The sequence below is a fragment of the Pteropus vampyrus genome, unplaced genomic scaffold (genome assembly GCF_000151845.1).
Source record: "Pteropus vampyrus isolate Shadow unplaced genomic scaffold, Pvam_2.0 Scaffold434, whole genome shotgun sequence".
Lineage (NCBI taxonomy): Eukaryota > Metazoa > Chordata > Mammalia > Chiroptera > Pteropodidae > Pteropus > Pteropus vampyrus.
This window is the reverse complement of record NW_011889215.1, coordinates 1,358,356-1,374,223: the sequence shown is the minus strand read 5'-3', so window position 1 is coordinate 1,374,223 and position 15,868 is coordinate 1,358,356. Positions and strand designations below refer to the sequence as shown.

Below are 15,868 nucleotides of genomic sequence, written 5' to 3'. Positions count from 1 at the left end.
TCAACAGATGATTGGATAAAGAAGTTATGGTTCATATATATAATGGAATATTACTCAGCCATTAAAAAAAATGAAATCCTACCATTTACAACAACATGGATGGACCTAGAGTTTATTATGCTGAGTAAAATAAGTCAGACAAAGAGAAATATCACATACTTTCACTTATATGCGGAATCTAGGGAACAAAAAGAACAAATTAATCAAAAACAGACTCTCAAAGATAGAGGACAAGCTGCAGACAGCCAGAGGCAAGGGGGGTTGAGGGACTGAATTGGGTGAAGGGTTAAAGTAGTACAAATCAGTGGTTGATAGATGGTCATGGGGATGGGGAGCACGGCATAGGGAATGCAGTTAGCATTAATGTATTGGCTAGGTGGAGGACCAGGGGAGAGAAAGCAATTAGTGGGATCGTTTTATAAACTATATAAATGTTGCACCAATGTACTATATACTTGAAACAAATAAAATATAAAATAATTTAAAAATTTTCTAGACAAAAAATGTTAGATGGGAATTTTCTTAATTCAATGCTAAAGAATAACCTACAGCATACCTGAAATTTAAAGATAAAATACTGAAGAGCTTTCCCACTGCATCAGGAAAACCTGGCATCATTACTTCTATTTAACATTATTCCAAGGTAGAATCAAGTAAGACCAAACAAGGAAATAAAAGTATAGAAGAAAGGAATAAAACTGTTATTCTCAGATGATATAACTGTACATAGAGAAAAATCCAAGAATTTAGATATTAGAGTTAATATTCAATTTAGCACAGTTGCTGAATATATTAAAAAGTGCATTTTCTGTTTAGCCATAACAAATGGAAAATAAATTTAAGAAAGATAATATTAAAATCGTGTTTCAATAACTTAGGAATAGATCCTAACAAAAGATGTACAAAATCTTTGCACAAAGAAATCATAAAATACAGAGAGAAATAAAACCTCAATGGAGGGATGTAAAATTTTCATGTAGAAGATTCAGTATTATAAAGATGTCAATTTTACTATTCTTTAGATTAAATGCAATTCCAATTAAAAGCCCAACAGGACTGCTGTTTGGTTAGTTTGTGGAAAGTGACAATTTGACTTTAAAATACATACGGAAATGCAAAGTGCCAAAAATAGCCAAGATACTTTTAAAGAAATATAATAGGGAGGACTTATTCTACTAGATATCAAGACTTGTTTATACAGCTACAATATTTACAATATCTCTCTCACACACACACACTCTCTCTCACACACACACACAGGGACACTAGGGACACTGTAAACTCCCAGCCAGAAACCTATTAGAGCTCAGTCCTATTTGAATTCAGTTCTTTAGAGATGGAAGGACATAGAACAGTTACAGCACACCCACAGCCAGCTGGGAAAATGAGGCAAGCCGTGGCTGTGCCTGTTTGATACAGACACATAAACACATGAAGGCCCCTGACGTCTAGGAGGCTTCCCAGCTGGGTTCTCAAGGCCTCCAGAGGCATTTCTCTTTTGCACCGCACACGCCTGGGCCTAGCACGTTCTCCTCAGCCCTCTGACTTCCTTGCCTCAGGAGGAAAGGGACTGTGCCTGGCAGCATGGATCGTGGAGGGAACATGGGGTCTTCAAAGGCCTTCTGAGGTGCTGGCCAGGCCTAATAAAATATTAGCCAACCCTCTGCGCCCAGGACCCAGTCTCTGGCTGCCCCAGCCTGGCTGGGCAATGGGCTTGACAGCAGCCAAGGTCCCAGGAGCAGTGTGTTTGCCAGTGGTCCAAAGCCCTGCTGTGGGCAAACAGACTGTCCAGGGTAAGAGTGGGGGAGTAGGAGAATGGGCCGCTTGTGTTGGATCAGGTAGGTGAGGATCATGGCTGTGAGGACGGGGTAAGGACGCTAGTCAAATGGGAGAAGGACGGGTGGTAGAATTGGCAGCAAGGGAGTACGGAAACATGGAGGAGGCAGGGAATGGGCTACCTTGAGGCCGAAGAAGGTGGAAGAGTCCTGGGGTTAGACTTGAAAGCTGAGAGTGGATCAAAAATGGTATGGGGCATTTGGAAAAAGAGTGGGGCTGCTGTGTCATGGGAAGACACAGTGGAGGAAGGAAGGAAGAGAGAGCCCCCTGCCAGGCCCTATGTTGTACTTACATAAGATAGAGTTCCAAATGTCCATCAACAGTAGAATGGATATATCAACTGCAAAATAGTCGTATAATAGAATACTACATAGTAATGAAAATAAGCTTCTATTATAGTTAATAGTTGTATCTAGCAAATGTAAGTAAAAAAAAAAAAAGAATACATGCTATGTAATTTCTTGTATATAAAGTTCAAAAACAGACGAAATTAATATAGTGCTGAGGTCAGACAAGAGGAAGTAGTGTTCAGTGGTGGCAAAATAAGTTTCTGGGCTACTGGCAATGTTCTCTTTCTTGATCTGGGGTGTGCACAGGTGTACAAGTTATGATAACTCACTAAGTTTGTTTTACAAACTCCTTTGTATGTTTATAATACCTTGATAAAAAATGTTTTCAAAAATTTAAGACACTTGTAATAAAATTGAATCCAAAAAAAGGACCAATCATGTTATACTCCATATTTTTCACATGTGAACTTATCTTGAACTTAGGCTTCTATGACAATGTGATTTTAGCTTTTCTTAATGAAAGGCTTGCAATACCTCTGTTTTGTCTTTACTGGCAGTTAATGTCACATCATTTTCATCCACTTGTGAAATACTCTCCAGTTCTTCAGCATGAAGTGTAATTGATCCTTCACTTAGTTGTGCCTTGGATTGTTCTTTTAAGTCTCCTGTAGGAAATACATAATATTCCATTTATCTATACACTATCTCACGGAAACAATCTGTGAGATAAGGATCACTCAATATAATTGCCAAGGAAGGAATGTTTTTTTCTCCAAATATCAGTCATCTTCAAAATGTGTAGTCACTAGGACAAAGGACCATATCGTTGTTAATTTGGCTTAATTCTGCAAAAACTGGACTTTGAAGAAGATTGGATTTTAGTTTTTCTCCTGCAGATACTGACAAAAATCACTCAATATTTTCAATTTTAAGCATTTCACACATATACAATAAGCTGAATTTAAAAACCACTTCTTTACAATAAGAGAAACTCAACTAATTACAGATATAGCCTCTTTATTCCAACTCCCCTATTAGTATATAGGCTCTTTAAGACTGAAGCATATCTTATACAATTTTATATAATATGTAGGACTAAGCATTGTATTAGCAAAAAGTTGCTATTGTATCACTGTATGTTAACCAAAAAAGTTTGATTTTAAATATTTATCACAAATATTTATCATACTCACGACTATCCAAATCTTAAAATAAATCTCTAACAAAGTCTACCTAAATAGTATATATAATAGTTATAATTCATCCACTCAAATTATTTAAATAAGACAAAGTTAACTGCCCCTTTGAACAAATTATTTTCATTTACTTTGGTTTTTACAAATGTATTTTGGTAGATTCGGTCTGACTTGTTTCCACTTCAGATTGAAAAGGCAATCTGGGGTTATATAAAAATCAAATCTGTAATACTGCAAAAATTCTAAGTGATTTGTTTATACATTTTCACTCATAAAGAACAGAATCACACAACTACTTAATTTATAGGTTTAAAATAAAAAAAAGGGTTACTAAACTCTTTTATGTAATCCATTACCTGAAAATAGATCATGGTTAAGATGAGCCATTTCTTTTTCCAAATTACTTCTTGATAAATCAGATTTTCTTATTAAAGCAACAGGTTCTCTCTTCTCTGGTGATCTAATAAAATAACCAAATGATGGCTACAAAATAAACATGTAAATTATTTCCTTAAGTTTTAACAGCTTTAAAAAATTCTATACTATTTTATGTTAATATTGGTAACCTAGCTAAATGATTTCAATGAAATAATTTTTTTCCATTGAAACTTAAATTACTAGAGATGAACAGTTATTAAACCAATAAGATGGTTTATATTTCAAAATATGTTTTTACACAACAGGTTAAAAAAAATGAATCTTTAAATTCTTCCCACTAACCAATTACATAACAAAATTAGTTAACAGGTACTGAATAATTACTGCATGTTAAGTTTAGTGCTAAATGCTTTATATGCACCATCCCATTTAATTCCTATGAAACCCTATAAAATAGCATTCCATTTTAGAAGGCATGGAAGAGTTAAGTCAATTGTTCCATGTAACAGAAATAGTTAAAAGGCAGAACTAGGACTGGAGTCAGGGTCTGACATACTAGTAAATCTAAGCTTTTCACCACTATTCTACTGTGTCCCTATTCTGTCTCTGCTTTAAAGATACTATGCTCTAGCTATGCAATCATAATATTCAAAATATAAGGGCTGGTCAATTTAACCACTCCTAGCACATACCATACTTACTCTTTTCACATTGTAACCACCACCGAGGCAACCAAGAGCTTCAGATCTTTGAGCAAAGAACTCTCCTAAAGATAGACGTAAATAACTGGCATCATCTTTGTCCAGATCTGATGTGCTAAGTGACTTCCTCAACAAATTGTAATTAATTGAAGTTCCCCAAGATGTATCCCCTAGTGCAAGTGAAGTGTTCTGTGCATCTATATTTTCTTCCTAGGAAAAAAGTTATTGTTTCATTTTATTTCCCCAACAAGCCTTCTTTTTGTTCTTTTCATATGCAAAAATAAATTTATCTAAGAAAATTTAAACATTTTAAATTTTTAAATTGGACAAATTCATGCTTAAGGAGCTCACACAGATAATAAAGTCCCGAAGAAGAAAAATTCATTTTTCATACTTGAGTTGTACTATGCATTGTTTTAATATATTGCTGAATCAAACACTGACTTTCATTAATACAAATCTTTACAAAGGAATACATCTTCAATAAAAACAAATAGCATTACCTCATTTCAAAACATGGTTAAAAACTAGGAAAATATCTTTAACAATTATTAAGGTGATTTTAAGCAAATTAAGCATTTTAGTATGCCAGTTATTTTTCAATTAATTCAGAGTGTGAAGGAAAAAATAGAAATTATCTAAATGTGAGAAACAAGATATAATTCTATACTAACTTTATATATAGTCAGAAAGAAATGAAAAATTTGCCTACATTGAAATACATACAGAAAAATGTTTAAACTTTGGTTAATGCCAATAAAATACAAACCTGCATAAATTGGTGCTCTTTGTTAAATTCTTCTTCATCTTGTGCAATCAAATCCAATGCCTCAGCTTAAAAAAAGAACAGGTTTGTAAAATTATACTAATGTTTACTAAATACTAGCATATACATAAAACTAAAAGCCTAATGAGGACAATGAAATACTAAAGAAATAAAAATTTTTAAAGTCCGTGAAAGCTTCTATCACATGACTGACACATCTGTATTAAGTACATAAGTCTGTGGTTCTCAAACTTTGGGTAATGAACACCGTACTGTGACTGATTTCATCAGTTATTAATGTGCCCTAACTTACTAAATAGGCTTTACAATGTAAGCTTTTTGTTTTTAAAAGATTCACATTCATTTCAGCTTTGAAGATCTGGCATATATGAGTTAATAAGGTACTCTTGCCCATGAAAACAGGTGGGATTTCATCAGGAACCATCAGACTGACAAGACATTCAATAAACTCGTCATGAAGATGTCTGCTGGGGTGCCCAACCACCTGTTTGCCCAGGACTGTCCCAGTTTTTGAAAGTAAAAGTCTGACATCCCAGCAAACCCCACAGCCTAGGAAAACAGGGACAAGTGGTCATCCAGTTGTCTTATAAGCACCTCAGTTCACCTCAGGGAAATGAATGGGTCCAGATACCTTCAACCTCTAAGCCAAGGCCACAAATTAAAATGCCTCAGAGGCTAATGGCCAATGAGCAAAGAGGGCCAGGTGTAACACTAGAGGGAGGGGTGAGACAGTAGCAAACTAAAAAGCATATGGTCTTGTTCAAGGCATTAAAATTAACAAGAATTTTAAACATGTTGGCTAACTCAGAAAAGTCTGCAGGCTAGACTCAAGATTGTCTGTCTGTTGCCCACTCTGGGCCTCTACCTGGTACTTCAAGATAGTAGCAGAAATTGGAAGAGTGAATAGCAACCCAGAAGGGACAGTACACTTGTAGACCAAATACAAGAGCTATCTCCTACTCTCATTAGTCCATCAAAGGCTAATCAGATCCAAACTGCCCTTTAGGAAACCCTCACAGTCCAAACATTAACATCTTGAGACAAAATGAGAATAGATACAGGAGAATATTTCCAGTCAGGAAAAGTAGAGCACCAAAAAGAGAGTTCTGGATTGTTACTTGTAAGGATAGTGCTGGTTCTTTACCCTGGGAACACATCATTTCTTACATAAACACATTCTAACCTAGAAGTCTATGAGTGAACACCAGGAGAACCATGAAGCTCCCGAAATCACATGCAAAATATTATCTTCCATACAAAGTTTTCTATGAAGATTCTCTGTGGGGGTCCCATAACTCAAAGTAAGTTATAAAACCACTGCCCTAAAATGTGAAAGTATCAACCAGCCATATCTAGCAGCCAAGAGAAGTAGGAAATTAGCCTATAAGAAGGTAACCCGGAAAACCTAATTTACTTCAATGAGTTAAATATTACATTTTTAAATTCTTACATAAATAGCTCCAAATGTCACATTATATTCCTAAGTACTTTTTCTGTGAATTTTAAGAGATTCTTCAGATAAAAATCTATAGTAACTTTGTATGTTCATCAGAAATAAGTCATAAATTATGAGAAAGCAGAACTTCATTTTTATGAGCCTATGCCCAATTAATTTGCCAAATCCAATAGTCCTTTCAAATGTCACCTGAATGTTTTAGTTGTTAAATTTTGAAACAGCCCTTATGTCCCACTCCCCTTTTCTCCAGCCTGTGCCCAGTGTTTAAATTCTAGGCTATTGGCGGAATTAAAGTACCACAGATATATGGAACTTTCAGAGAGGGCAGAAATGGGGAAGAGAAGTAGTATCTAGTAAGGTTTCTGAATAAAGTTTAAGTAGGTTAAGTTTTCATTTAAAATTATTTTGACACTAAAAAATTATGTCCTTGGTCCAATCTTATTCTGAATATCTTCTCTTACATTTTCAAGATTCCCTTTCCACTTCCTATAAAAAGGCTCCCATTTTATTCATGCTCCCCCAGTCCTAATGTCCCTTGATCTAATTCATCCTTTCCTTCCATCAAACTTAATAGTTTTCCATAATCATTTTCTCCATTTCCTTACCACCCATGCTATCCTTCCATGAAGATGGTTTCATTAAAGTCCTCCATTATCTATTTATTTTTCCTTTAATAGTAATATGTCCACATAATACAAAATTCAAAAGGTATATACATGTATATCATGCTTCAATAAAGACTTTTTAGAAGTTAACCAAATAACATAAAAGGAAATACAAAACTGAAAAGTCTCTCCCACATCCCTAACCCCACTTACCACACCTCCAGAAGCAATCAGTGTATAAAGTATCCCGGAAATCCCTCACTATTTGAATCTATTTGATTTTTGAGTTCAAGTAGCTAGGGATTCCTGTAATCCATTTCTTCTTTTTTAAAATCTTTCCAATGTAAGCATTTACAAATACATGTGTCCTTCCCTCTCCTATCTTTTTATACAAATGTTAGAATATTTTATATGCTTTTCTATGTCTTGGATTTTAAATTATTTATTCTGGTGATCATTCCATATCAGTACCTAAATGAGCTCCTTTACCTTTTTTTATAGCCACGGGGAATTTCCTTGTATGAATGTACCTTACTTAATCGGTCCTCTATTTTGTATATTTACATTGCTTCCATCCTTTTGTTATTATAAACAATATGCAAGCAATAACACTGCACATACATCACATACCATTCATGCAAGTCTATCTGAAGAATAAATTCCCGGGAGAATGACCTGGTTACAGGGTATGTGCATTTGTAATTTTGCTAGATGCTGCAATACTGCTGCACCTAGAGGCTGTGCCTATAATGCACCAGAATATCTATTTACCTCACACTCTTACCAAAATAGTTTTATTACCAAACTTTTAGATAACTGCTAATGAAATAACTAAGAAATAGGGTGGTTTTACTATGCATTTCTTTCCATAAGTAAGAATGAACCTTTTTTCTGCATATTTAACAACCATTTTTATTTTTTTCTATAAATTGTCTGTTTACATACTGTGCCCAATTCTATACTGAGTAGTTGGTCTTTTTGTTTATGAGGACCATTTACATATTAGGGAAATGGGCCCTTCATCTGTAATATAAATTGGAAATATTTTTTCTCAATTTGAAGACTAATTTTTAAAATCTTTTTACCAAAGCGTAATATACTTATAAGAAGTATATATAAGTATAAAACTCAATGAATTTTCACAATCTGAACAAATGTGTGTAGTCACATCAACACCCCAGATCAAGAAACAGAAGACTGCCAGCACCCAAAAGGCCTCTCGAGCTTCCTCCCTGTCCTTCCCATCACAACATGCCCACCAAAGGGTAACTGCTACCCTTGTTTCTTACTCCATAGAACAGGGTATGTTTGAACTGTATAAGAACAGAATTTGATAGTATGTATTCTTAGTAAGCCTTATTTCATTCAATATATTTGCAGAATTCACTCATGCAGCTACAAGTGGCTATACATCATTCTTATTGCTACATAGCATTCGAATATATGAGTAAACACAATCGATCCCATTGTTAATAAGAATTTTGTGTCTACGGTCATGCTACCCTGAACAAGCTGGATCCTGTTTGATCTCGGAAGCTAAGCAGGGTTGGGCCTGGTTAGTACTTGGATGGGAGACCACCTGGTGAGATCGGGTGCTGTAGGCATAAAAAATAAGGGATGGTAAGCTGACAAGGTCTTTATAATATGTGAGGTCAACCAAGGGTTGCCTCGCCTAAAAAAAAAAAATTTTTTTTGGAGGTTCTAGTTTGGGGCTATTACATATAGTGCTGCTATAAACATTTTAGTATATGTCATTTGGTGAACATATATACCCCATAAAGTGGGTATATACTTGGTCAGAAAGGTTCACCTTAATAAGATACTGCCAAACAAATTTCCAAAATGGTGGATCAATTTACACTTACACCAGCAACACATGAGAATTCCATCATCATTGACTTTTTAGGTGACAATGTATCTACTGTCCAGTCTATACCCTTTTTGTCCTTTCTAAATCAAGATATCATTGAGCAAGTTCTAACTGTAACTTAACTTCTAATTTGACTCATATTTCCAACTACTGAGTATCTTAACCTCAAACCATAATCATCCAAAATTCTACAATTTCTTCTGATTTTCCCCATCTCAGTTAATGGTACTGGCATTTTCTCAAATAACTCGGACCACAAACCTCAATCTTTCCTTTCTACCATCTCCTGAAATCCAGTCATGAAATCCTAACCATTGTAATTCCATATCTTTTGTGAGCTACTTTATTTTCATTCCCACTGTGACATCTAGATTTCTACATCATCCTAAGGAATCTTCTTTTTAACTGATCATTGCTGCCAGGAGACATGCAAAACAAGTTGGACAAGCATGTCTTCAGTGGTTCTCTACTGCTTACTAAACAGGTCTCAACTCTTTGGCAGGGTAGTCAAAACTCTATCCACTCCCAGACCCTACTGTACCTCTCCAACTTCATCTTTTAATCTCATACTGCTCTTCCCCACTTCCCACATCTTGCCATAAATGCCGGCCACATTAAACTATTAACCATTTTCAAAACATGCCCATGCTTTCTCATCTCATTCTCCTTCATTGGGTTTTCCACCCATTTGGAATTTCTCATGCCCCAAAATATTTACCTATTAAAACTCTACCTCAAAAGCTTATTTGAAATCCTTCTGCTATCCTCTCAGGCAAAAATTATTTCTCCTCTAAACTCCAAAGCACTTGGTTTGTGTTTCTTATGATGCTACCTATTGTTTTATATTCCTGTCTTATCCCTCTTAGCTAATAGAAAATTTCTTAAGGACTGAAAAAATGCCCTATTTATCTCTGTATTTCCACATCATTAGGCATTTTAAAAGAGTTTAGTACAAGCAACAGAATAACTTCTTCTAGCACCTTTTTTTACTAAAAACAAACTGGGCTTGACAGTCCACTGCATGCTTTCCTCATCCCAGGTTTAGAGGTTCTCAGAGACCAGAGGTTTCAGCAGCACAGCAACATCTCCATAGACTAAGACAAAATGCCGTGCATTCTACAGCCCTACTCCAGTTTTGTTTTCACTGTAAGAGATTCTGCTAATGAACATACCTAAATGATGTTCCTAATGTGCTCATTCTTTGAGATTTAATTTATCTCTTTCATCACTTTTCTGCCATCATTTCGACATTTTTTAGCTTTTACTCCAAAATGAATTGGCTTTTGTAACTGCTCATTTATCAGAAATATTTTTGTTCAAGACAGATTTTACAAAGAGAAAGTAAAGCCTAAGGGAAAATAAAGCCCATTTCTGCAATATAAAGGTTGAAGTTAAAGAGTGTTTGGTCTGACCCACTGTCCTTGCATAAGGAAAAGGCTCAGTTCACTCTGCAATGATTAACACTAATTCAAGCCTTTGTTGCTATAAAAACAAGTGAAGAGCTAAGTGTTATATATTCTAGAAGGAATTTGACGTGGCCAAGCAATATACACAGAGTAATCTCAGAAGAACATCAGAAACAATGAAAGTGGTATAATAAAGTAGTTTATACACTTACAACCAGATCTGAAATCTTCATTCATCTCATCAGTTAGAGACATATTTAAATCTTGTTCTTCATTAAAAGATGTATAATAGGCAAGGTCAGTGACCCACCTACCTTCTTCATTTTGATAGACCACACTCTGTGGTAGATGAGTTTCTAAAAAATAAAATAAATGACACATGACAATTTTATTTAGTTGACTTATCTTAGTTATCAACAGTACTGAAATCTGCCCAAAACTAGTTAGAAAAATGAAAATCTATTTCTCAAAGAAAAGCATCTCTCTGATGGTGGATAAGCCAACTTTAATTATAGTAAAAGTCTATAATGGAGAATGAGAGAAAAAAAAAGATTTAGAAAAGTATTTTTCCACCAGATCTGTGACTAAATATAGCATTTTAAAATTCGTAAAGCACTTAAATATTTTACTATGAAAGATTAGGCAAATTCCACTTAGCGATATACTTTATTTAAAATGTACGCCCCATTTATTTCTTTACTTTCATTAAAAAAAAAAAAAAAAAAAGCCCACTTACGGTCTTTACTCTTTTCAATGTACTCATAACGTTCACATGTTCGCCTTTCACTAGTTGGTGACCGAAGAGTATCAGTGGAATTAATTTCATTGTCACTAATGGATTTCAAAGATGCTATGTTCGTATTTTTTTGATTGGATACTTTAGGAGTCTCAATATCTAAACATCTATTCTTGGGCAAAACTATTTCTGAATCTGATGCTAAAAGCTTATTTTGATGAGGAGACCCTGCCTCCAGCTTTAAAGGGTCTGTCAAGTCAAAATCACTTTTACTGGCATTTTTGTCATGAAAATAATCAGGATTAAATTTTGCATGAGTAGCTGTGATAGTCTTCACCAGAACATCTTCTCTTGTGCATTCCTTTAAAAACCAATAAGAGAGCAACAGTAAGTTTTGTTTTTCACAACTCATTCCAAAATTTTATGGGAAAAAATTATGCAGTTGACATAAAATGTTCATTATATAAAAGAACAGACTATACAGTATACACTATAGTCTTCCAGACTATGTAAGAATCAATGTTGAGCAATTTACAAAAGCCAAAATTCATAATGTGGTCATGGCAAACATACATCAACAGATTTCAGGTCCCAACACGTTTATTACATTACAGGATGTTAGAAACGTCAATTTAACTTTTATAATTAGCACTAAAAGTCTCTAAAAGATAGTAAGCCCATTACCGTGACCAAACTCATAAAATTAATATGAACAGTAGCCCTTGAAAACACAGATATTTCAATATGAGCAAAAAAGCAAATACTCCAAATGTCTAGGACTCTAATGACAATTGCATCAGACATAGTATATTAAGTCAGTGCCTCAAACCAAGCCCTCCAACATACTTTCCCAAATGCACTTTTTATTAGTTCCTAGATAACTGCAGAAAATGGGCTCATGTGCTCATAGTACTTTTTAGACATTCAGCTATGAATAAAGTGCCAATAGAGCCTGTTAACAGCAGTCTTCTCTGTTATAAAATTTATGATAAAACCATCCTCATAAGCAAAGTTTTTAAAGTTAGAGTACTAAAAGGAGGTAGTTCTATATAACAGAAAAGATGCTGACTTTGAAATAAAGTCACAAGTTTAATTCCTAGCACCACTGTTTATTAACTGGGTTATTTTGTTATATAAAAAATAAACTTACATCTCTACCTTTTATCAAAATAAATTCCAGATGGCTTAAAGATTTAGGTGTAAAAGTACTAGGATAAAATACAGATGAATAGATTTGTATTCTTCAGGAGATAACATCTTCTAAGTGTTAACACTGTCCTGAGTTAAACCGTGCCTCCCAAAAAAAGATATGCCTGAGTGTTAATCCTAGTTATCTGCAAATGGTGACCTTTTTCAGAAATGGTCTTTGCAGATGTAATTAAGTAAAGGGTCTTGAGATGAAATCATTGAGAATTTAGGATGGGCCTTAAACCCAATGAGCAGTATACAGCTGAACAACACAAGTTTGAACTGCGCAGGTCCACTTATATGTGGATTTTTTTCAAAAATATACCATCGGCATTCCATAGCACTAGGTTTCATATCCATAGATTCAACTAGCCACAGATCAAAACAGTATTTTTGACCTGTGGTTGTGAACTCGTAGATGCAAAGGGCCAACTGTATAAATTGCTCTGCACCATTTTATACAAGGGACTTGAGCATCCGTGGATTTGGGTTATCTGTGCAGGTCCTGGAATCAATTGCTTGCAGATACCAATGAACATAGTGAAGTTTTGGGGGAGTCAAAAGTGATACAAGGATTTTCAACGCATGGGGGGTTGGCACCCTAATCCCTGCATTGTTCAAGGGTCAACTTATAAGAGAAAGGAGAAGAACACTTCAGAGGGACAAAGAGACACAGAGGGAAAGACCATGTGAAGACAAAGGCAGACATTGGCGTACTGCTGCCACAAGTTAAAAAACACCAGGTCAACACCTTGATTTCAGACTTTTGGCCTCTAAAACTATGAGAGAATAAATTTCTGTTGTTTTAAGCTAGCAAAACTTTGGTGATTTGTCCTGCATCCCTGTAAAACTGATACAAACACTAAAGCCTAAAATGCACAAGGATCACCAGAGAGAAGACCATATGAAAACACGAGAAGATGGCCACTTATAAGTCAACAAAAGAAGCTTACGGAGAAATCAACCCTGCTGAAATCTTCATCATGGACTTCTCCAGAATTAAGAAAATTAATTTCTGTTGTTTGAGCCAAATAAATAAATGCATGAGGATCAAAATATCTCCTTAATGTAGAAAGCTTATAAAAACAATTTAAAATATGACTATCCCAATTTAAAAAAGACAAAGGAGACTAAAAAATATCATTGAAAACTAGGTAACTATTTTCATACATACTAACATAGATTAAAAAGAACCAGAATGTGGGAAACTAGCTCTCTCCTCAGTAAAGTGACTTACACAATCTTGAATAAAGAATGCAATCAGAACCTTCAGCATTGCCCCAGTGGAGCAGAGACCAACTCTGGGTGGAGTATGTGTTAACATATTAACTTACTATTACCTAGGAAATGCTGACAAGGATGTCTTCAACAAAAGATATAGGTTTGGCATGGTCAAAATAGATCTGAGAATCAAGTCATGTAGTGGACTGGAATTTTATGCTTCTGGTCATGCTTATACTGATACAGGGAAAACATCAGGCAACCCAGAGACCAAATACAAGGTCTGTAATTATGGACTTACCTTCCTCCGCCAAAATGGAACATAGATAATATTCTTGGAACAGAAATCTCTTTGGAGAATAAGTTGGCTAAGGGTTGAAACTAACTCTTGATATAGTATTTGACTGAACTCAGGAAAGAAGAGTGGGAAATTGAAGGCCTTCTATAAACAGGATCGTTTCAGTTTTGGCAGTAATGTTGATATAGATTTTTCTGGACCAACCATCTTTGGCTGGGCTATGTTAGCATTTGAAGTATGGCTTTGCTGGCTATAAGATGAGTTTTGACATAGCCAAATTCAAAATGGCACCGAATAATTATGAGGCTGCAGACTTCCAGCTGCACACTCATATGAACAATGGCACTGGATGTGGAGGGTATACGTATCAAAAGATTGAGAATACTGAAACGTCAACAAAGCTTGTTTGGATAGCTGGACAACATCCATTTTGGTATCACTGCTAAATACAAACTGGCTTGCAGGACTTCTCTATCTGATAAAGTAAATAATGCCAGCCTGATTAGACTGGGTAATGCTCAGACCCTTCAAACAGGAGTAAAACTGACCCTATGAGCTTTAGTCAATGGAAAGAACTTCAGTGCAAGAGATCACAAAGTTGCGTTAAAATTTGAACTAGAAGCTTAATGTGGTTTCGAATAAAGCATCAGATTTGTCCCTGAAGGTGAAGCGAAATGAACCCATTATGTTTTTGCCTTAAAATTCTCTGAAATTTCAAAAGTGTAAACTTTTTATTCTTCCAAAGAATTGTAATCTTCCCCACACTGAAGTCTAAAGATCGCAAGTCCACCCTAAGGGAGGTGCTTAAAGGCATTCCTGGAAGCTGTCATATTTGTGCCACGTTTCAGTTCTGCAGTTCTATTTTAAATGTGTTCTTCAGTGACGATGTAGTGTGTCAAGTTATAAAGGAGATGACCTGATCCTCCAGTTTGTACATCACGTCCTGCATGTCTCATACCACTTTTTCATAACCTTTTAATATATTGGTATCTGTGCTGTAGTGGAATCTTTGGTTTTGCATCAGAGTAAAATAAAATAAATCCATCACATTTGAATATACTTTAAAATGCAGTCAGATGATGACAGTCTAAGAAATCATAAAATTCTTTAACGAAGTGCATTTGAACCCTTTAAGTGATTAAGTGACGAGCCAATGGGGTGAAACTACCACCTATGGGATTATGACTACACACATCTAAATCAGCATCCCACTTGAGGGTGGTGGACTGGGAGAAAAAAAGAAGCTGCCTCTCGCAGATGCAGGAGCTCCCTGCAGGAGGAGGGGGAAGGGAGAAAGTGCAGCGAGTTCCCTGAACAGCCCTGCCTGGGTGTGCTGTGAGTTCCACACAAAAGGCGGCAATGCCCACTCATCAGGGCACAAAGCAGAAAAGTGGGGATGGCAGAGAAAAAACAGTTGATTATTACCATCCGCGGTCACAAAACACGAGGCTGTGCTGCAGCCCTCATACCCCAACCTGGTGGGCCTCTCCCCCATATCCTCTAAGACTAAACACAGCGGACACCAGGGAAATATGAGCAAACACTACCGAAACTGTCGCTAACACTGACAGGGCTGAGACCGGGGGAAGCAAGTGTGATTAAATATCAATAAGAAAAAAAAAGGCATGATTAAGATGTTATATAAAGCAGGGATCCAAGAGGCTTAGACGCCACCTGCTGGAAACCAAAAGAAAAGCACCTTCTTTGCAGCAGGCTACAGAGAAACCTATATATAATAAATCTTTCTGGAAAAAAAACTGAACACATTTCCATTAATTCTCAGGTGAAAAAATAGTCCATTAAACACCATGAACAACCAGGGTGACAAAGCATCTCAGAAAGAGAAAAATCTCCAGAAAATAAGCTTACAAACATAGAAATATGTGGCTTAAATGACAGA

The 15,868-nt window shown here is 35.7% G+C and overlaps 1 protein-coding gene and 2 pseudogenes across 18 annotated transcripts in view; 2 read left to right on the top strand and 1 right to left on the bottom strand.

The window, feature by feature from the left end:
- CEP192 (centrosomal protein 192) overlaps positions 1–15,868 on the bottom strand; it is a 130,202-nt gene that overhangs the window by 76,847 nt on the left and 37,487 nt on the right. For 17 of the 18 annotated variants that reach the window (XR_002777456.1, XM_011381317.2, XM_023523968.1 and 14 more), the window contains 6 exons: positions 11,262–11,622; positions 10,738–10,881; positions 5,171–5,235; positions 4,393–4,611; positions 3,679–3,805; positions 2,661–2,791 (listed from right to left, as the gene is read on the bottom strand). Coding sequence is in view for 17 of the 18 variants with exons in the window: in XM_011381317.2 (XP_011379619.1) it covers positions 2,661–2,791; positions 3,679–3,805; positions 4,393–4,611; positions 5,171–5,235; positions 10,738–10,881; positions 11,262–11,622 (1,047 nt within the window). In the remaining variant the exon portion in view is untranslated. The remainder of the gene's footprint in view (positions 1–2,660; positions 2,792–3,678; positions 3,806–4,392; positions 4,612–5,170; positions 5,236–10,737; positions 10,882–11,261; positions 11,623–15,868) is intronic. The other variant, XM_023523966.1, reaches the window with a different exon arrangement.
- Positions 8,735–8,853, top strand: LOC111732210 (annotated as a pseudogene).
- On the top strand, positions 11,822–15,017 carry LOC105306372 (annotated as a pseudogene).